General features: G+C 40.9%; 3 protein-coding genes across 3 annotated transcripts in view; 1 reads left to right on the top strand and 2 right to left on the bottom strand.

Annotated features, from left to right (window-relative positions):
• Positions 1-7,428, bottom strand: part of nup188 (nucleoporin 188) — a 39,120-nt gene extending 31,692 nt beyond the window's left edge. The window contains exons 1-12 of the mRNA XM_034095828.1: positions 7,355-7,428; positions 5,978-6,032; positions 5,707-5,780; positions 5,537-5,621; positions 5,362-5,442; positions 4,080-4,124; positions 3,901-3,993; positions 3,686-3,805; positions 3,323-3,534; positions 2,733-2,847; positions 2,425-2,625; positions 68-148 (exon numbers count right to left, since the gene is read on the bottom strand). Coding sequence (XP_033951719.1) covers positions 68-148; positions 2,425-2,625; positions 2,733-2,847; positions 3,323-3,534; positions 3,686-3,805; positions 3,901-3,993; positions 4,080-4,124; positions 5,362-5,442; positions 5,537-5,621; positions 5,707-5,780; positions 5,978-6,032; positions 7,355-7,380 — 1,188 coding nt within the window. The 5' untranslated portion in view covers positions 7,381-7,428. The remainder of the gene's footprint in view (positions 1-67; positions 149-2,424; positions 2,626-2,732; positions 2,848-3,322; positions 3,535-3,685; positions 3,806-3,900; positions 3,994-4,079; positions 4,125-5,361; positions 5,443-5,536; positions 5,622-5,706; positions 5,781-5,977; positions 6,033-7,354) is intronic.
• A 1,982-nt stretch (positions 7,429-9,410) lies between these two features.
• Positions 9,411-14,364, top strand: dolk (dolichol kinase). Its single transcript, XM_034095917.2, has 2 exons — positions 9,411-9,737; positions 11,003-14,364. The coding sequence occupies exon 2, from the start codon at positions 11,006-11,008 to the stop codon at positions 12,701-12,703; it is 1,698 nt and encodes a 565-aa protein (XP_033951808.1). The 5' UTR covers positions 9,411-9,737; positions 11,003-11,005; the 3' UTR covers positions 12,704-14,364.
• On the bottom strand, positions 12,717-22,307 carry phyhd1 (phytanoyl-CoA dioxygenase domain containing 1). Its single transcript, XM_034095920.2, has 11 exons — positions 22,130-22,307; positions 20,751-20,909; positions 20,104-20,179; positions 19,959-20,006; positions 19,134-19,189; positions 18,993-19,055; positions 18,878-18,899; positions 17,715-17,843; positions 17,266-17,382; positions 15,629-15,755; positions 12,717-14,673 (listed from the first exon to the last, which is right to left on the bottom strand). Exons 1-11 carry the CDS (start codon positions 22,160-22,162, stop codon positions 14,625-14,627), a joined length of 879 nt encoding a protein of 292 aa, XP_033951811.1. The 5' UTR covers positions 22,163-22,307; the 3' UTR covers positions 12,717-14,624.
• Positions 22,308-22,422: the final 115 nt, after the last annotated feature.

The raw sequence follows: 22,422 nt of genomic DNA, 5'->3' as shown, positions 1-22,422 counted from the left end.
GCCTATATAGCACTATATAAATAACATGTATAATTATTATTATTATATGTAAAATCAGAATGCATACCTGGAGGCTTTCCTCCTCAAAAGAAGTGACCACAAACGAGAGGAGACCGTAGATACACATCTTTGCTGTGATTGCTGTGACCTAAAGAGAAACAGTTCACAGATTACATTTTAATTGTACATCTACATATGAGAATAAATGTTGGTGTGTGTGTTTGGGCTGCTTGACTTATATTGTAAATGTTTTGTTTGTTGTCGTCTTGTTTGTGTTTGAGCACTGTCCTCATAATGTATAGCTGTATTTGTAATTATGTCTGTCTTGGTAAATCTATAACAAAAACTAAACGGGAAGAAATAAAACATATAATGCCTTGGCTTGGTGTATCACGTTTTCCAAAATATATGGCAGTTATTACACACTTGATACCATGTGTACAAATCAAGAAAAGAAAGCATAAAACAAAGATCCTTTATTCTAAAGTCGAATTTTGATGTAATAATAACAATTTAAATGGAATCAGGAATAAGGATAATTGTTACACTGCTTATAAAGAGACTGTTTCACTATCATTCAAAGCAGAGGTGGAAGAAGTACTCAGATCGTGTAGAAGTAGAAGTATCAGAGTGTAGGAATACTTTGTTAAAAGTTAAATTCCTGCATTCAAAATGTTACTCAAGTAAAAGTAGAAAAGTATTAGCATCAAAATATAATTTAAGTACCAAAAGTAAAAGGACTCATTATATAGATTGTCCTATATATATATATGTTATGATTATAATTATTGATGCATTAAAGTGTTATCAAAGCTGGTAAAGGTAACTACATTTAATTGTTGATTATATGTCCCATAATTAATCAAAATCTGAGAAGTAACTAAAGGTATTAGTGGAGTAAAAGTACACCATTTACCTCTGAATTGCAGAGGGGTAGAAGTACAAAGTCGCAAAAAAATGGAAATACTTAAGTAAAGTAATAGTTCCTCGACATTTTTCTTAAGTACAGTATTTACAGTGGAGGAAATAAGTATTTCATCCCTTGCACATTTTGTTAGTTTGCCCACTTACCCAAGAAATGAACAGTCTATAATTGTAATGGTAGGTTTATTTGACTAATGAGAGAGAGAATGTCAAAAAGAGAATCCAGAAATGGACATTATATAAAAGATACAAAATGGATATGCATTTAACTGAGGGGAATAAGTATTTGATCCCCTGCAGAACATGTGTTAGATCTTGGTGGAGGAACCCTTGTTGGACACAGAGGTCAGACGCTTCTAGCTGGTCTCCAGGTCTGTGCACATCTCAGGAAGGATGTTGGTCCACTCCTCTCTGAAGACCCTCTCCACATCCTTCAGGTGTTGAGGCTGATGCCTGGCCTCTGGAAGCTTCAGCTCCCCAAAGCACAATGTTTCCACCTCCATGCTGACGACGACGACGACGGGGGGGGTCAGCATCTCTCTTCCTCCAAACACGGCGTGTCCAGTTGACGCCAAAGATCTCGATGTTGGTCTCATCTGACCACATCCTCTCCTCCCAAGCCTTCTCTGAATCCTTCAGAGGTTTGTTGTCAAACTTCAGACGGCCTCTCATGTTCCTCTTGAGCAGGGGGGGGGGGGGCGCTTCAGGCGCTGCAGGGTTTGATCCATGATGGTGGAGTGTGATACCAACAGTTGTCTTGGTGCCTGTGCTCCCAGCTGCCTTGAGATCATTCACAAGTTCCTCCTGTGTACTTCTGACCCCTCCCCTTTCTCCTGATCATCAAACCCCACAGGGCCAGACCTTGTGTGGAGGAGCCCCTGACCGAGGGCGACTGATGCTCATTTTGTCTTTCTTCCATTCCTGAATAATGGCACCAACAGTTGTCTCCTCCTCACCGAGCTGCTCTCTGGTGGTCTTGTAGCCAGTCCCAGCCTGGTGGAGGTCTACAGTCTGGTCCCTGAGGTCCTTAGACAGCTCTTTAGTCTGGCCCATGGTGGAGAGGTTGGAATCTGATTGGTTGATTCTGTGGACAGGTGTCTTTTATACAGGTAACTGGTTGATGTTAGGAATACTTTCCTAAAGGAAATGGACGTATGTGACCGCTCTGAGTGAGCCAGAATCCTTGTTGGTTGCAAGGGGATTAAATAATTACTTCCCACGGTTAAATGCAAATCCATTTTTATCTTTTATATAATGTCAATTTCTGGATTTTCTTTTTGATATTCTTACTCTGTGTGAAAATAAACCTACCATTACAATTATAGACTGTTCCTTTCTTTGTAAGTGGGTAAACCTACAAAATCGGCAAGTGATCAAATACTTATTTCCTCCACTGCATGTGAATCTACTTGGTTCCTTTACAACACTGATTCAGAGTTAGTTCTTTCTTCTCCTTCGAGAGAACTTTTAAATTGATTTGTGTACTTGGTGTCCTCTTACATTATTTCCTGACACGCCGAGGCCCTTTAGCATGGTTGAGATGTACTTGAACACCTCGAGCTGCAGGGCAGTGTTTCCGATCCTCCTGATGACGGGGCTGGACTCCTCCGGTCGCAGTGTGTGTCTCAGCAGAACCCAGGCCAGCAGCACCGGCCCATGGTGAGGGATGTCTCCGAACGTCAACAGCAGCTGATCCATCCCCTGGAGGAAACACAGCAAGTATGGAGGTTCAGACATTGAGTATTACAGCTCTCCTGTTATGCTACAAAAAGTTTATGTCTTTTTTTATTTGGATGCCGAAGTCCAACCTTGATGACGTCTGCAGCGCTGGAGAACTGATGCTGCTCTGTGCATTCCTCCAAGGCACACTTGTGCAGAAAGTCTATGTCCATCCCTTCCACCAGGATTAGGGAGCTAAAATATCTGCAAGTCAGAGAAACATAGATGATATTAAAGAAAACACAACAAATGTACTCATATCGGTTGATACATTCTTAAGCAGATGTATGGATCTGTGTTAATGAAAGCTAAGGCAGAAAAGAAAAGAAATGTCTGAATCAAAACATTTGGGTATATTTAGAAACAAGGCTGATTGATTTGTCACCCAGATTATGAAATAACCACAGGCCTGCTTTTCATACAACTTGGTGAAAAATTGAAGCATGTTCCAAGGAAGAACCAACACCATTTTGGGAACTAATCACAGGGTGGACGTACAAAATAGCTTTCATTTTCATTAGCACTGCGAGATCGGCCATTTGTCTTTGGGGGTCAGCCCTCTTCTATGTTTTTCAGTATATTTTAATATCTTAGCTTCATTTTTTAACCCAACAGTAACCCCATTTGTCCTTGGGTACAGGATAAATGAAACTTCACAGAGACTTTGAGGTGCTCTTACCCAATGCGCTCGACCAGGGCGTCCATGCTTTTATCTACAAGATGTCTGTTGGTCTGCCTCAAACCGAAGCCTTGCTCTTTGAACATTTTGGTGAAGCTCAGCAAGTCGGACGGGCTCATCTCAAAGTATGCGTAGTACAGGAAGATGATCTCCAGCAGAAGAGACTGTTCCCTCAGACACTGCAGGAACCAGTGGGACACCTGCCTCTCCGTCTAAACAATTAAAAAAACATGTTGCATGGACAAATGTTAACATCTCTTCCAGGTCGTGCTTGAGTTATATCTGAGTAATATGTGATATTTATTTAAATGATATCTAGCTTATAGTATAATGGTATTCATCAGATATGAAACAAATGATCACCATGAGGTTTCCGTGAGTTTCCCATGTTGGTGCTTCTGCTTTGAAGAGGTTTTCAAACTGTGACTTATACTTGCTCACCAGGTCCTTCTCCAATTTATTCACACAGTTACTGTACTCGGCCTGAACAAATCAAAACAAACACAGTTATTTGACAGAAGCAAAGATAAACAACCACACCTTAGGGAGAAATGCAATGTGACCCAGCTGACACTCACTCTGTAGGGATGTCGCTCATCCTGAAAGTATGTCAGCAATAGTAGGACACATCTGAGCAGACACATGCGCTCCTCGTAATAATAGTCAGCCACCTGTAGATACACACAGTCATAATTATTGCACTAAATATGGTAAGTAATTCAGTTCTGTGTAAATGTCTGCAGATCTCTGGACTAACCTTAAGCAGCAGCGACTGGCTTTGTCGCTCATCTTTGAAAACAACCTGTATACAAAAATATGTTAGCCACCATCTGAATATCTTTTATATTAAAGGTCCCATGTCATGGCCATTTCTACTGATCATAATTCCATTGTTGAGGTCTACTAGAATAGATTGACATTGTTTTGAAGTTTGACTTGAGCCGTCCCTTATAGATACTGTCTTTTTACGTTAGTGAGCCGGATCATTTGGCTCGGCTCTCTGAAAGCGCCGGCTGTTTCGGCTCCCAAGCGGCTCTTCATGTTTCCACAGTTTACCACGGAGCCTCAGTTTCGCCGCTGCGAGGCTCTGGTGGTTGCAGCTCGCTCTCAGCTCACGCACGTGCTCTACTAAACCCCCCCCCCGCTCATCGCGTCCAAATCACGCAGGTTCCGTGTTGTCCTGTATCAGGCACCTTCGATGTCAGGGAAACGATCTTCAAAATACTCCGAAAAGAATCCCACCAGACTCCTTCGCCCCTCCAACCGAGGGATGTCCTTGTCCTTTTTCCTTTTCGTCATTTCAAGCGATAAAAACTCTCGATCTTCTCTCGAATTATTCATATTTCTGGACGCCCTCGGCTCGCGTTCAGGGCATCCCGAGCTGAATAAGGGCATCAAATGATGGCAAGACGCCCCCTGGCGAAAACGCTGCCCGGATGGAAAAAATTGAAAAAGAAAAATGTCCAACGAGGCGTTCTGGGGCAGCAGACACGTCTTCTCTGTGTTAGAGTTTTACTCGCTACAGGGTGCACTTTGAGGGTTTGTGACTGCAGACCGGTTACATGCAGAACAACCTTCATAATAACAAGGGGACGGTGATAACCAGAAAAGCATGACATGGGACCTCTAATATCGTTACAAAGTAAAAATGTTGCAATTGTTGTTTCTCATAAAATATGGAGACTGTAGTTATTCTTTGCATAAGTGATGCAGCAGTAAATCCTAGATCTAAAAAAACACTATCACTGACAACATTAGTGGGCTACACATTGATTACAGAGTAACTTTGACACAAAATGTGCTGCAATGTAATCATATCGGACAGTTATGTAATGCCAATGTACGTCCACAAACGATTAAAACAATTGCTGCCCTTAATCTCAGACCCAACAACATTGGAAAACATCAAAGATCCCCTTTAACAACTGGGTAATACATGTATTTAAAACATCATTTTCTGTAAAAACTGCATATGACAGGACGTTTTGGTAGGATGTCACACAAGATTTCGGGATATATTTGCAATATAAAAAAAGGACCTTTAACGAATCACGAGTTCCTCTGTAGTCCTCCTGGAGGTAGCACTGTAAAAGCTGCACACTCTGGTGCTCATCAAGACACTGCAAACAGGATAAACAAATTGCAAATAAATGCACCACCAAATGAAGACAGTGAATCACATCATTTACGTAACAGAATTGTTTCGGCTCTTACCAATAGTTTACTGATCCTCAGACCAAAATCCTTCAGTGGTTGTGCAACATCTTTGTCCTCCTTCACTTTCCCAGCAGAGGACGAGCTAGAACAAGAGATGATGATAACTATTCTTTCTGTTGTTACGAAGTGTTGATTTTATGTAAGGATCAAAAAGAATTACAACATACCTGGGTGGCTTGTAATAACATAGACCTTGATGCAGTCTGTCCCAGTGTCTGTCGAGCTCTGCCTCTATCTGAGCCTGTCAAACATTTCATGTTAAGCATAAAATCACTTCTCATTTGATGTACCGTCGCTTATTACAAATGCAAAAATCGAAGTGCTGACAGGAGCATTTGAAACCTCCTCAAGACAATACTTTAATTGTTTTAACTGTTTGGTAGAAGAACACTCTTGAATATATACCGTACAGTGGAAGGTTTGGCAAAAAATACATACCGGCTCTCGCAATGCAGATCTTCCCAGCAATATGGTATGTAATTCTCGACTGCTCCTGAGAGAAAAATTATTATATATTTTAGTAAATACATGAATGTATATTACAAAAAGGCAAGGCAAGCTTATGTATATAGCACCTTTCAAGACAAGGCAATTCAAAATGCTTTACAAAAAGAAAATAATGAAAAAGGTGTGTTCCGCCTTAATAAGGGTAACGACACATGTGTCTGTATGTATTCATCAACATGCCCATACATTTGTAAGCTGTAGTGACATAGGTGGCTTGAAAAGGACTTGAAAGGTAGGTGTTTCAAAACAAATGGTGAGATTATATTTGTTTTAATACTGCACAGCTGTTCCACTTCTATTCATATATAATGTATATTTGTTCACAGTAATTTGTTAATATACTTTTCATATTTCCTTTAATGTATAGTTACATTTCACAACTTCAGATTTGTACTTTATATTTCACTAACTATATTAATGTATTCACCAGTATACAGCAAAGCTGAAAACCTACTTGACAATAAACCATAATCTGGTGTTAATATAGTTTATTGTTAGAATCACCAAATATGTAATCAATGTAGATAGATTTATATATATATATACGTTATTCATTTTAAATTGGGAAATGTTTGGGAAATTATCACAGCAGCAGCGTTGTCAAGCATTACACACCAGTTAAAATGTTTAGTAAGATACAAATATAATAAAATAAAAAAGTAACATTAGCAAATGTATACATATTCACAGTAGGAAAATAAATGTATCACTAGATTACTAAATAATACCCAATATATACATCAGTATTTGATCTGTCAAGTATTCAAATTGAGTACTTGACAGATCAAAGTATTTGATCCGATATCAGAAATTGTAAAAAATAGCTTCAACAGTATAAATAGTGTAGAAATCTAACAGTTGACACAGGTATACATTGAATATTGTCCTATTTTACTATCACATTAGTCATTGTCCTGTCTATGCACAAACACTAACGTTGTTAGCCTCTTTCCTTTTGTCATAACTATTCCTTTTAACCGTAACATAGAAACTTGAGTCTGCTGCTCAAATTAAACTTTATTTATTAGAGTTTATGGTTTAAGAGTGAACTTCCCAGACATGCTGTTGTTGTCATGCGGCTGACACACGTTGAAAAGCCATTCAAATGTTCAACTGCTAGCACATGCTAAGCTAAGTTAGCATGGCGCTAACAACTCAAAAGGAACACACCGAAAAATATAAATTCCACCAACAATATGGTTTGTTAAACGGACATATTCTGTAGAATTGTTTTCTCGCTGGTACGTTTTTATAAACTATTTAAACAACAACGCAGACGTTAGCTAAAGTTGGCTGCTAACTGCCTACCTGACGCTCATCTCGGATTCCGCCATCTTCACTCCTGCCCTGTGATTGGTTGTTGTGCTGTGTCGTCATTACGGTCGTCACCTACTCCTTCTTCGATATTATTTTCTGGAGTTACCAGAATACACACACTGCCATCTTGTGGAGAGAAATAATATTGAAGTACGACGATTTCCAAACGCATCAATAAATTCTCTTAAATTAACACATTTAACACAAATTATAAGACATCGCTTCTCCTAAATTAAGAAAAATGTAGGTTAATACTTAGAGGCTCATCTAAAACCTTTATTAGAACATGGGAACACTTTCAGGACGTGCATGACGACTCCTTACCGGATCCAATCGTTCTTATTATACATCCATGGATCCATGGATGAAGGAAGAATACAGTGGGATTCCTGTGTGCGATAGTACAGAAGTGAGTGCTTCATTTGTTGCTTAAGAGTGTAATAACGTGTTCGTGCATGTGAACTAGAAATAATGCAAATAATAATAGGCCTAATTATAATATTAATAAAATCTTACAAAAAACACCATATACAGGGAAAGTAGGTAGGTAAGTGCTGTACCATCAAGTAAAGACAAGGGGAATACATAACAAAAGTGAGAATTTAAACTAATTCAAATGTGCGATAAAAACAAGAAATCAAAAACAAGGTTATATTATATTTTGAATAAAGAAATGAATACTCGAAGGCACAAGAAAGATCATGGTAAATAATAATTATAATAATAATAATAATATAATAATAATAATAATAATAACAATAGGTAATCATATTTTTTAAATACAGAAATAAAACAATAAAAAGCACAAGAAACCTGTAAAACCTGTACAATTCAGGTATAAAACAAATGTTATTAAAAACTATATATTTTTGATGGATACAATTCACTGTATGCGCTTTCTTAAAATCACAATATTCAAACAATTGATTTAATAAAAATAAACACACATTAAAAACGAAGAAAACCAGGGCTAAAGTCGAATAGTCCATTTAGCTTAGGAACCTTCCTAACGGAGTGAAATGACCCGGAACTTGGCGGAAGTCCCTCAGTGGCAGCCATGATAAGTGCCGTTCGAATTCTCAGATGATAGGAAAGGAGGTTTCAAGCTTCCTTTATAACCTCCTTTAGCTTAGGAACCACTGGACCTCCCTAACCGAAAGGAGACTGTTGTGTGACGCAAATGCTGCGGCTGCAAGGCATTGTGGGGCAGCATTTTCTCCTCTCCTTTCGGTTAGGGAGGTCCAGTGGTTCCTAAGCTGAAGGAGGTTATAAAGGAAGTTTGAAACCTCCTTTCCTATCATTCTAGATAATTCGAACGGCACTTATCATGGCTGCCACTGAGGGACTTCCGGGTCATTTGACTCCGTTAGGAAGGTTCCTAAGCTAAATGGACTATTCGACTGCAGCCTATATCATGACAGTTATGGTGCTTATTAAGCATTTTAAAACGTATGTGGTAAGTTGCCAAAGTGCTTTGTTTTCAACGTTCATCAGTATTATAATCAAAAAGAGAAATATGAACGTTAGTTTTTACTGAAATGATCAAATAACATTTCACTGAGCTGTGTGGGGTTTGTTCAACTTTTAAAATATGTTTGAATGGTGATGTACACAGTGATAGGTGTTAAGGACTAACGTTTATAATAAATACATTTGTATTAATTTTAAGATCTTTTCATAGTTCATACAATCATACATATTGGGATCATTTGTATTAATGTGGACCGGAGGGAGAGGGTAATGAGCATAAGTTTCACTTTCATTTTTTATTTCAATTCTAACTTTGGTCCTGAAGAATATGTTTCTCTGTTGTCCACGTTCATAAAGCAAAGCAACAGCATCAGAGCACGGTGCAGAGTCTCTAGATGAGTTTACAGTAGTCCCTCGTTCTTATTGAACATCCATGTTGTAGTCCACTGTATAGAAAACTGTAGTTTCCATAGTTTCCCCACAGCAGCAGACGCACAAAATGACGTCCGCTGGCGCATTATAAACACGTCAGATAGTGAAAGTGCATTCGGATTCTCTAAAGTACCGCAGTCTCTTCTCCTAAATCCTTTTGAATTCTCCTATCCACTATCCCTTAACCCCGTGACGTTTCACTCAGAGGTCAAGGAATAGGAGATAGGGTTAGAATTTAGGAGCTGATTTTTTTAAACTATCCGACCGCAACCCGGGCCTTTAAGAGATATTTTTACGGCTCCATCACGTGACCCGGCTGTCAAATATGGCCCCTTCCTTCTGCGTGTGAGAGCCTTTATATATACAGTCTATGGTGAGAGCAGACAGCTGACAAAGGAAATACATCTGGTAAAAGGACGGCGCCGGCTCGTGTAACCCCGCTCCTTCGTCCAAATATCCCTCCACCTATGAGGTACGTATGCTCGTCTTCGTGAACGTTGGTTTTATTTCCCGCCCTGCAGCGGTGGTTGTAAACACCTCTGTGTCGTTCTGATAACTCGGCTGTTTTTCTCTGAGCGAGGTTGCAGCATCCTTGGCTCGCCGAGTGGACGAGTTTCTCCCTTTGCTGAGGGCTAGCGGGTCTTTATTAGCATGGATGTTACGAATGACTGGAGGATATTTCAGTGTGTCCGTCTTATGTGCTGTTTACAAGACCTTCATAGATGATTTAGCCCAGGTGGAAGACTATTCAACGTATGGACGGGTGTTTGACCTGGTTTGTGGGCCCCTGGGCCAAAGCCCTGCTTAAATGTAATGTTATTGCCTGGTATGGGCACAAGTCAGAATGAGACGCAAAACTACGAAAATTATCATAACAAGACACAAAACAACCAGAAAAAGACAGTATACAACCAGAAATAAACGCAAAACGACCACAAAAAGACATACAATAACCAAATTAGCAAGTTTGCAACCATTACAACAAATACAGCTTAGAAAGACCATGCATTTCTCCTGGGGCCTCATTCATACCATGTGTGTGCATTTCACACTGCCTGGTTGAATGTTCAGTGTGGCCATAGTTCATGGCAGAAAACAGAAAAAGCAGGAGCAAGGTTCACTTTAAGGATAGGATGACTCATGGAGAAACAGATCATAAAAGGAAAAGTTGGTGAAGAATGTCAATTTGTAGTTTCACATTCAGATGAAACCAATAGCTACTGTCCTGTTTATTACACATATTATAATTAATATTATAATATTTATTATTATTACTGGCTCCTATATCTTAGACAACTCAACTACTGTAATACATCTGTAAATAACTGTTCAATATATATATATACTTCCACTTTTACTACGGTTACCTGGCTGCTATCACACTACTTTATACCTTCTACAAAAAAATACTGTTACTGGTACTTTTTGTTGCCCATCCATGGATGTGCATTTTTGGAAATTGTATTTTGTGTTATTTCTATTTGTATCTTTAATATGTTATGCATGCCTCTTTAATTATACTTTTTTTTATAACGCTTTACTTTCCCTGTAACAATGTAAGCCCCCCCCCCCCTCCTGTGAGACAAATAAAGGTATTCTGGTTCTGATTATTATTATATGAATAAGAAAAGAAATCAGACAGGAATTGTTTATGTCACCAGATGTACCGTATCGTACATCCTGTACCAATAATTGGAACCTCACTGATTTATATTTCCCCCCCTTTTCTATCCTTAGCAAATGAAAACTAGCTGCCATATGATGTGTCAGCGTGAGGAAGTGACCGAAGAAGGCCTTCAATGTTGCAGACCATCTGTTCCAGACCCTCCCTCCCTCCCTCTCGCCTCTCCTCCCCCCCCTGCAGCCATGCAGATCAACCCGGCGTACGTGGAGTCTGCCGTGGTTCTGGCCATGGTGCTGTGCGTCCACACGGCCGTGTGGAACCAGCACTCCTGGTGCATCGTGGCCCTCTTCATCCAGGCGTTCTACGTGCAGCACAAATGGGACCGTCTTCTCCGAGCGGGAGGCGCCGTGTTCCAGTTTCGCCCCTCGGCAAACAGCGGCATCGTGCCGGCCTCCATGGTTATGCCTCTGCTGGGCCTGGTGCTGAAGGAAAAGTGCTCTGCCTCGGGGAACGTCTACTTTGAACGCTTCTCCATGGTGGTTACCATTACTGGGATGATGCTCGCTCTGTTTCTGTCCCTGATCGCACTGGGAATCACCAGACCAGTACCCACAAACACGTGCGTGATCGCGGGTATGGCAGGAAGTGCCATCCTCTACACCACCAAACAGACGCTGACCGTTTCAGAGGTCATCGAGGTCTTGGAGGTGCTTCTGATCTTCGTTTATCTCAGCCTGATAGTGCTTTACCTCCTGCCTCGCAGCTTCACCCCCGGCGAGGCGCTCCTTATCGTCGGGGGAATCAGTTTGATCGTCAACCAGCTCATCAAGCGCTCCCTGAACCTTGCAGAGGTCAAAGGTGATCCTGTGAACTACTTCCTGCCGGTTATAGTTGTAGGCTCGCTGCTGCTGGGGGTTTTCTTCGCCCTGCTCTTCTGCTTCATGGAGTCGGAAACCTGGGTGTCGTCACTTTTCTTCCACATGATGACCGCCGTCCTGGGTCTGGGGATCCTCATGCCGTGGCTCTCCTTGTTCATCGGCAGGCATCCGCTCATGTGGCTGCTGGACTTTGTGACTTTGAACGACAGAAGGCTGTGTCTGCTCGGGTACTGGCTCTTTCTGGTTGCCGTGGCCACTTGCGTTGTGCTGCACCAGAACTACCAGCGCCAATCCGGGTCCAAGAAACACCAGGCCTCGACGATTGTGCGGAAGTACTTCCATCTCATCGTGGTGGCTACGTATGTTCCTGGGCTGATCTACGACAGGCAGCTGCTCCATGTGGCGTCTGTGGGCTGTTTGGCGGTTTTCTTGTTTCTGGAGTACGTGCGTTATTTCCGGATCATGCCGTTCGGTCAGCTCCTCAGGCAGCTCCTTACTTTGTTCCTCGATGAGCGGGACTCGGGGCCTCTTATCCTGACCCATGTTTACCTGCTGATAGGCATGTCTCTACCCTTATGGTTGTTCCCGGGACCCTGTGCTCCACACGGGGTCCTCCCCGGGGCAGGAGGCCTGGTGCCTTACGCCGGGGTTTTGGCTGTCGGGGTGGGGGACACGGTGGCGTCTATTTTCGGGAGCACCATGGGAGAGATCCGTTGGCCCGGCACTAAGAAAACCATGGAGGGAACGGCGACGTCTATTTTTGCCCAGATTATCGCCGTGGCCATGTTCCTTATCTTCGACGGGAGCATCAATCTGAACTCCACCTACTCCTGGATCGTGGGCTCCATCTCTCTGGTGGCCATGCTGGAAGCCTACACCTCTCAAATAGACAACCTCCTCCTCCCCCTCTACCTCTTCATCCTGCTGCAGCTTTGATGGGAGAGATGAGAAACAAAAACAGACTCTTCCTGCTCTCCTCAGCTCTTTCCAGGGGGAGAAAGGAAGATGATTTGCGGGGGGAAAGTTTGAGAAATTTGGAAAAATATAAATGTAGTAACAGAAATCCCTTTATCAGTTGACTGATCAGCACAAGACAAGAAAGGTGACGGACTGACAGCCGGATAAATGTAATGTCAACAAACAAAGGGGGCACAACATAATTCAATAGTAAAGAGCTGATAGGAAAATGAGAAACGTTTTGGCGATCCACTTTTAATCAGTTGCTCCTGTCTTAATGATTTAAGGACCAGTACAAATCTTTCTGAAGTTCTAAAAAAAAAAACAATATTTATCAGTGGAACAGTTGGAAAAAAAGGTTCTGTGGCGAAACATTTCCACAGATAAGGAACAAGAACCGTCGATTTTTTTGTACCGTCCTTTTTTGTATCTGTTCCATGGGAGAAAAGCATTTGGATCAGACGAAGAGAATGAATAACGAGATACATCGTGTTCTCACTTTCCTATCAGGTCTCCTGTGACATTAGAATCTGCGGCCCTCAGATCACAAGTCATTTCCATACCAGTTACTTTAAGGAATAGGACGAGCATCGCAGAATACATGACACCAAACCTCCTGAATTATGCAACAGGGGATTAGCAAAGTGGAAAAAATGTCCTTAAACACTTCTGGACGGTACAGATGCTGCTAGCGGCACATTATGAATCTCCAATGATCAATATCTTGTTCCCCTTTTGCTAATGGATACCTTTGTATTGCCTTTGAAGAACATTATTTAAAGTTAGCGTAGTCTTTTTCTTAATGTTATTTTGTCTCTCCGACGGCAATATGAAGGAATACTGCTGAGAGTATTTGCCTTAAGAAGTATATTTTCTATCACACATTATGTAGATGAACGCATGGCAGCCCCTCTCTTTATAAGGGCTGATTTATACTTCATCTGCTTTGCTCTAGCATGACACTAATGTGATATCAGTAACATGTACACAGGTATTCTGCAGTATGCTTTTCTTTGAGGTTTGATGGGACCCATTTAAAGGTACACTTAATATAAATATTTCCTCTGAGGATACTGAGCCTTCAAACCTTGCATATTGTCGGAGTTTGTAGATGTGCTTTGGTCAAAAATGATGTACAAAGGCCTTTTTCTTTTTAGTAACTTTCATTATGCTTTACATACATATCCCCGTCAGGTTTCATCTCATTGTTTTGGATGAGGATGCTTCAGATTATAACCTGAAACATGTTTTCAGCATGAATTCATTAACAGCCTTATGGTATTTGATCATCTGTAAAAGTTATTTGGTGTTTTTTTTATTTATTAGCATGATACTACTGTTGTTTTTACCACCATCCTTACATTTTTGTATGTATTATTGCATGTTGAGTGCATCAGAAAGGTACATACAATTGTTATGCCTCCTATTTTAGTACATTTGAGAAAAGAGTGTGTGACTGACGGTGAGAACACACACACACGCCTTTTGGTTTCACAGTTTAATTTTAAAATGGACAAAAGAGGTTTGAATGTTGTGATTGATAATCCAGTCAAAAATACATTTATTTTTTTCCTTTCATCTTAACATGAACATACTTGAAAATAGTAATGCTTACTGTTGTCTGCAAAATAAAATAAAAAGGAATCTACCGTCTTGTTTTGACACACATTTGACTGTTTGATTTGCTGAATAAAAGTAGACCTAAATGTCAGCTGTTAGAAACGTTATCTCAAATTCATTTGTACAAAAACGTCCTATTTAAAAAGATGTTGTGACGTTGCCGGAAAGCAGCCTTCATGTGCCGTAGCTTCACAGAAATGGCTCCTATCTGTGGTTCAGAGAGTTCATACGTGTTGGCGCCTCCTTCAGGTCTGTCCATGAACTGCAGCCCAACATGTCATCATTTAGTGTAGAGCTGCGGGAACGGGAGCTCTTCAGTGGGCTGCAGCCTTTGAAGACACACACAGATGGAAGCATGACAACTGGAGACATTTCAGACTTAGTGAGAAGAACACAACCTTCCTCCTCTTGTCATTCAAACGTTTCATTTGGAAGCATTTGCAAGGGCACTCTGAAATGTTGATTGAAATTATATGAATTAAACTGTAAAAGTACTTTTGTATCTGCTATATGATTTGGTTCCACTTCAACATTTCAATTGTTTCTTCCTTGGCGACTACTAAACTCTTCTACACAGTTGTATAAACATCAATCCTGTTAACAAACATAACCCGACAATATGAGCTCCTTTGCAAACACCCTTAAGGCAGGCAGCCGTGTCTCTTCTTGGGCTCGCCAAGCGGTAGTGAACATAATGTACAGAAATGCATCTTTTAACCTTTTTCTTTGACATTATTATTATTATGAAATGAAAACGTCAAAAGGAATAAAAAGATGTGAAGGAGAATTGATAAGACAAGGAAATCCCACTGCATTTACAAAATGGATGTTTAAAAGTATATATTTTTGGCAAAGTTACAATTCTGATTCAAACACATCCCACCTCCTAAAGATCAGAATCAGGTTTATTGTTAGTAGAAGTATACACTTCTACTAGGAATCTGCCTTGGTGTATACGATGCATACATAAACAGTTAAAGAACATTGATTGTTAGAAAAGAACCATCAAATAAAACTAGGATAAAAAAACGATTTAAATAAAACTATAATAAAATTAAAATATAACACTATTTATATGGAATATGGATGAAATATAGATATACCCGAAATCTACACAAATCTAAAATATGAGCACTATAACGTGCAATGTGCAAAATCCGGAGGGTTGTGTTTTCAATGTTTCAGCTTATGAACTCATATTTTATAATGTGAAACTGTGACAGCGATCTGCTCTCTAGTCTAGAGGACCAACGTGTGCTACAGAAGGACGCAGCGGGCTCTCACCAGTTCTCGGGGCTCCAGCGGGTGTCCTGGCTCTCCATGATGTGGAAGGTGTAGACGTGGCGGGAATCCTCCGAGGTGTTCTCCGAGCTGCGGTGCACCACCTCCCCGTCGATCAGGACCACACTTCCTGGAGCGGAGAGAAGAGGAGGCGCACAATGAAACCAAGCACATCCTGACAGTCCAACAGCCTTCATCACATGCATTATGATGCATATTGCATATTTAAATAGTTACATATTCATTTTTAGATGAAGTTGATTCATTACATTTTTCAAATACGATGACAATGTATAGAAAGAAACTATATGGTGTTTTTTGGCAACCTTTCACAGCTGGGAACTTTTTGTACTGTACTTGTTTGTAACCCTGTTTGCAGAACAATACAGCCGCAAGGTGTTCAGCCATTAACAGTAAGTCATGCACAAAGAAAGTAATCAAATAAATAATACATTTTGTTTCAGCACTAAACAATGCACATTGTGCATATAATGCGTGCAAATACATACACATTATATGCAGATACTTTGTCATGTTAGGCAAAACTGTATAATACAGCCTCAGTCAGAAAGTGCTTGAAGATTATAATTCTTTAATGATTTCTGTCATTTCCAAACTTAGTTGTAACCCTATGCGGGTCTGTGGGACCCGTTTTCATTACTTAGCTAAAGAAAAATGATATGATCAAATATTTTTTCAAACCCACACTCAATGGACCCGGGGCTGGAAATTGTAGGTCCTGTGCATGGGCCGTGTGTGTGTGTGTGTGTGTGTGTGTGTGTGTGTGTGTGTGTGTGTGTGTGTGTGTGTGTGTGTGTGTGTGTATGTGTGTGTGTGTGTGTGTGTGTGTGTGTGTGTGTGTGTGTGTGTGTGTGTGTGTGTGTATGTGTGTGTGTGTGTGTGTGTGTGTGTGTGTGTGTGTGTGTGTGTGTGTGTGTGTGTGTGTGTGTGTGTGTGTGTGTGTGTGTGTGTGTGTGTGTGTGTGAGACCTTTGTGTTTCTGCCAAGGTTGCAACATTGTTGATACATTGAAGCACGGACACCTGCCTGCTCTCACATTCCCGCATGATGTTTTGCGGGAACCAATCTTTATTTTGTTCACACTCTATCCCAGCTGCAAGTTTGGGGCGAGACACAATAAATAAAGCTTCTTCAGTTTGCGTCCTTATCACGGCTGATCAAGATGGCCAAAAGATTCTCTGCTCAGAGGGCCTTGCAAAGGATTCTGGAAGAGAGAGAACCATTTGATGATGATGTAGAGGAAGAGGAAGAGGCTTCAGAATGTGAGGATCACATTTCTGAGAATCTGAGTCTGACTTTGAAGAAGAGGATGAGATTGAGCATCAGCTAGTTACAAAGAGAAGACGAGTCAGGACCAGCCGGTCAGCGCGCAGAACAACAAGTAGCACTTGAATTCATTAATGTGATCGAACAAATGTAAAAGCGCAAATATTCACCATCTATGCCGATTATATTGCTTTAATTGGGATGAAGTCAACATCTGTTGAGCATTTGAACATCAAGTAGTTTGATTGTGTTGAATTGAAGACCGAAAGGCAGCGGGTCCACCAGACCCACAAACACTGGCTGAGTAACACAAAGACGAACACCACACAAGGGTTAAACACAAACGTGGCTTACCTTTCTTAACAGGAGCAACGAGAAACTTCTGTTCATTGTAGGTCTGCTCTCGCCCGATGAAGTCAGTCATGGGATACGTGCCTTTAGGGGTACGCACCATACGCCGAGATATACCACCTGCGAACGCAATTAGAAACGATTACGTATACAACATCAATAGAGTCAGCTATCAGGGGATATGTGTGTCCGTTGGAAACTCCATTTTAGATATTGAGAAGTGCCTCAAACAACATCACTAAGGACCCAGAATGCAGTCATCGGGGCAGCACCGTGCATCTCCTTCACATCCTGCTGAACCCATTGTTCACACATTCACTTATTGTCATATGGACTCTTTGACTCAGTGTTTATTCTGTACACATAACCTCTATCCCGGCTCTGCTTTCCTTTCCACTGTGTCCCCAGGTCATGGTTCGTTTTGACACAATGTAAATGAGAGGTAGTCTTACTGTTGTGAGAGTGCGGGATGAACCACAGGCAGCCGTTGTTCTCGGTGGCGTCCTCCAGAGCGATCCACAGACCCATGACTCGGCCCAGAGGCTCCGTGTGCAGGAAGGTAGCGTCTTGATGTGGCGTCACTTTAAAAACACGGTCCAAATCAAATCTGATCTGAAGGATCTATTGGAGTGGGTCCCCACCTTGTGCGTCTCATGTCCCCCTCGAGCGGGGCTCCATTCTAAAAGACCCCCTCACTGCTCTCTGATCATTCACCTACATGTGTAACCCTTTGGAACCCTGTTCAACCCAACTGCTCCTGAAGGAAAATACCTTCACACAAATGCATTTAGACTGAACACTTATTGTGAGTGAAAAGTAATGATATTAAGTCTCACTTTTCGGACGTGTAATTAGCTAAAGTGTTGTTGTTTATTGTTATCAGACAATGATACTACAGATTATTCAATTATTATTTAAATATTTCGTTTAGTTATTGCATTCATTTGTATAGTACTGTATTATGTCTGTCATCTTTTGTTTCATTTGTATTTTCTTTGGTTTTACACGCTCGAAAAAAATAAATAAACTAAACTAAACTAAACTTCTAGCAGTTTTAACATATTTGATTAAGTCACTAGACTTTTAATGAGACACGTGAGCCTGCTGGTCTTTCAAAAATAAAAAGTGCTAAGCAATCCCCATCAGCACCACCCTGAGAGCAGGGGCGAGACGGGAGATGGAGTTCTATGAGCAGTTTCACACGAAAATAAGTGTGACTTCACAGTTTGACGACACGGTTGTTTGACTTGCAAAATGATCTTTTAAATTGACAAACATCGTATGTGTAATTCGTGGCACAATTCAAACGGGATCGAAAGGTAATCTTTCTCTCCCATTGACTTCAATACATACTCTTTCCAAAATAAGGTCCCATGCAGCCCCCCGGAGAGGGAGGGACTTCGCCTCTCTATTAACTCATTTCGTATTTTATTTTGAAGACAAGGCAAGGTACGTTTATTTATAAAGCACGTCTCAGTTTAAATTGTTAACACACAATGTATTGACATTACAGCAGATTCTGCAAGAGACACAATATTACAATATCTTTAAATATCTATGGAAAACAGTGGTCAAGAAAAACTATTTTAACATTTAGAAAACTCAATCAGCTTACCTTCTCCACCAATCCCTGGTTGCTGCGGGAGAGACAAGGAACACATCTTTAACCGCACACACAGCATGAAGTCAACACAACAAGTCATCTCATTCATACTGATGTGAAGTGTTACCTTGAAGATGAACATGCTCTGCAGTATCACAGGGCTGACGAGGCCCAGCTTCCTCGCTAAGCCCTGAGATCAAAGGCATGACGTCTCAATGTGAGTTATTCAGTGCTCAGCATTATTCTCTGATATCAACGGCTCACTCACCTGGACTTTGGGGGAATGCGTCACCTGCTTGTACAACGGCTCATAGGCGTGCAGCGCTGCAGACAAACTGGGATCAGGTATTTCATGTTTGACACATTTGAGATTGTTTTACTTAATTAGTTTGATATCACTTCTACTCCTCCAACACATCTTCAGGATATAATTGTACTTTTCTACTGCACTACAGTTATGTGAAAGCTTTAGTCAGATTAAAAATGTAATCCCTCTCCAGTAAAGAATCATGTATCTCCAGAAGATTTAGAATGCTTCTGATCAACTGGAGTGACTGGGAAACAAGATCTCTTTCCAAAGCTATGTGTAGGTAAACACACACACACACACACACACACACACACACACACACACACACACACACACACACACACACACACACACACACACACACACACACACACACACACACACACACACACACACACACACACACACACACACACACACACACACACACACACACACACACACACACACACACACACACACACACACACACACACCATGTACAGTATACATCACTTCAGGGGACATTACATTGACTTACATGCATTTCCTGGAGACTTATCCTAACCTTAACCATAACCAACACATGCCTAACCCTTACCCTTACCCTTAACCTTACCTTTACCCTAACCCTAAGCCTAACCAAGTCTTCACCCTAAAATTAATGATTCCCCTCATGGGGACCTCCAATTTGTCCCCATAAGGGAGGCGAGTTGACTTAAATAAGTCAATGATTGGAGGACTGTCACTGGAGTTGTTAAAAGCTCTGCATGATGTTTGGACATCTCTTTTTAGTAATCTCACCATGTCCGACTTTATTGAGGGACCTCTGTTTTGGTACGATGAAATCCCCTGCAAGACAAGACAAAAGCTTCACCCATCTAATGTGCCGTTTGGTGATACAGAGAACATCCAGTCGAGGCAGGAGAGAACTCCAAATAGAGCTCACCTTTGTCGTCAAAAACTCCTTTCTCAAAGAAAAAGCGGATCCTGTCTCCACTGGTGATGAAATAGTCTGCGCTTCCCTGCAGGTCAAAGGTTAACGTCAGTCATCTGATACAGGGGGGGGGGGGGGGGGGGAGTTCAGACATTGACACTGAAAACACTGTGTTTGCTACTAGCCTGAGAGGAGGGACACTAAGGGGGGGGGGTTCTGCAGCTCATTTCCTTACCTGCATCTGTTAGTGCAATATGAGGGGAAGCATGTAGAAGAAACATAGTGGGATGAATATGTGATATCTTGACACAGTTTATGACTTATCTATGGCTCTGAGCAGATGGTTCTGAATATATAAATAATATATATAAATGTATTACAATGTCATATATTATAATGTCTTATAATAAACATCCAGGGCCTATTTATGTTTGTTCATTTACATGTTATCCCCATCCCTGCTCCCACTTTAAGATTATACAAATACAATAATAAAAAATAAATAATAATAAAAGCACGCCTTTAAACATATATAAACAAGTGTAATAAAATACCATAAATAAATGATATAACATAAAATAAATAAACATGAATGAAACATATCTAAAATAAAAACCCAATCATTTGAAATAACCAACCCTTCCTTGAAGGTGAGTCACCTGAGCTTTGAGCTGCTCGTCGTGGTTGGTGGAGAAGGTGGTGCGGCAGTGCTGGGGGACGTCCATCTCCTCCACCATGTCCCCCATCCTCTGCCTCAGCTCATCACACTCCTGGGGGGTCAGCAGCCCGTCCAGAACCACGTACCCCTCCTCCAGGTACTGCAGTCAATCTCAGTTTATTTATATAGCCCAATATCACACATGTTACATTTGTCTCAGGGCTGGGCTTTACAGTGTGTGCTGAACAGAATATGAGACGACTCAAACAATATATAATGCAATAAAACAAATCCATGGATCATGCACAAAGAGCCTGGATTCATTAACTTATTAAAGTAAAAGTATTATCAGCTCAGTGTATGAAATATAAAAGTAGTCAATGTCAAGTCAGTGTTTAGTGTAATATATGGTGTTAATTCTACAGCTGCGCTAATGTGTATGTTTATATGTTTGCTAGTTTCATCTGCATCATATTCCATGATATCATTATATACTTGTAGCGTTTACCTAAACAAATATGCAATAGATACAGACAGGTCATAGCAGTCACCCAGTGCATTCACGATGGGCTGTGGTCACATGAGATATCACTAATGGAGACGTGTCCTTTGGCCTCTCAGATGCAGCCCCTGTGCCTCGCTAGAAGCATGTTTGGCTTTATCATTTCTACAGTATTTTGACTGTGGAATACATTTTGGAGAGGATGTGACTTGTTTGTTTTTTTCTAATTTTGAAATGTCAACATATGAATGACACTTTATACAGAACAATCAGTGCATCGTTTTCTGAAGATCAACTATTTAGTTGTTTTTCACACGAAGGTGCAATGCATGTAGAAGACATCTTTTTAAATCGTGTTTAGAATAGCATACACTGTGAATATTCTCAAATCCTTTAGATAATATGTTATGTCTGTTGTTTGAAGCACTTTGTGACACATCGACTCTTACATAAACGTGCTAACCTGGCAAAGGAAAGAGATTGATTGATCTTGGTGTTATGTCCCGGTGGTGTCATTACTCTTTGTATTTAAAGTGCTGTATAATGCTACAATGCTAAATGGCAGATTTACGGTAAAATGCAGATCTGTTGCTTCACACAGCAGGACAGGTCACCTGTGGCTGCAGCAGCTTATGTAATGAGCCTCAAATGTGCCATCACGTGAACTACATGAATATAAATACACAATCCTGCAGGAGCATCACACAGCACACTGAAACATGTCGATATACTTGGTGTAAATACACGTTTGTTTGCATACAATCAAGTTACAGTTGTTTGTGAGCATGAATAAGTACACTGTAAGGACAAAGTACTTGATGGAAGTGAGCTACATGTCACTGTACCTTGTGTACTTTTTATCTGAATGGAACGCTCACCTTTTGCACATCCCGATCTGTCATAAAATCCATGTTCTCTGCTCGGAGAAATCTCCCTCCTGTGAATCTTCCGGACAAACTCCAGCCTGCAGTCGCTGTTTGCCGACAACGTGACCCGTCCAAATCAATTAAACTGTAACCAACAGAAGCCGTAATGGGATTTGGACTTTAACTGACATTGCGGCATACAAACACTGGGGGTGCAGTAACACAATGTGGCCACTAGATGTCGCCCTTGTAATTGGTTTAACACGGAAATAAATAAATAAATAGTTACAGTGCTATCTCGTGGC

This window comes from Pseudochaenichthys georgianus, chromosome 12 (genome assembly GCF_902827115.2).
Source record: "Pseudochaenichthys georgianus chromosome 12, fPseGeo1.2, whole genome shotgun sequence".
NCBI lineage: Eukaryota > Metazoa > Chordata > Actinopteri > Perciformes > Channichthyidae > Pseudochaenichthys > Pseudochaenichthys georgianus.
This window is presented reverse-complemented; position numbering and strand designations above follow the sequence as displayed.

What these genes read in the sequence shown, in the direction of transcription:
- dolk (XM_034095917.2), top strand. Translation starts at nt 11,006, where the DNA reads ATGAAAACTAGCTGCCATATGATGTGTCAGCGTGAGGAAGTGACCGAA.
- phyhd1 (XM_034095920.2), bottom strand. Translation starts at nt 22,162, where the DNA reads ATGGATTTTATGACAGATCGGGATGTGCAAAAG. An exon ending in CAGATCGGGATGTGCAAAAG is followed by an intron (nt 20,910 to 22,129) that starts GTGAGCGTTCCA and finishes GATTGACTGCAG; the next exon opens with TACCTGGAGGAGGGGTACGT. An exon ending in CATCCCGCACTCTCACAACA is followed by an intron (nt 17,383 to 17,714) that starts GTAAGACTACCT and finishes TTGCGTTCGCAG; the next exon opens with GTGGTATATCTCGGCGTATG.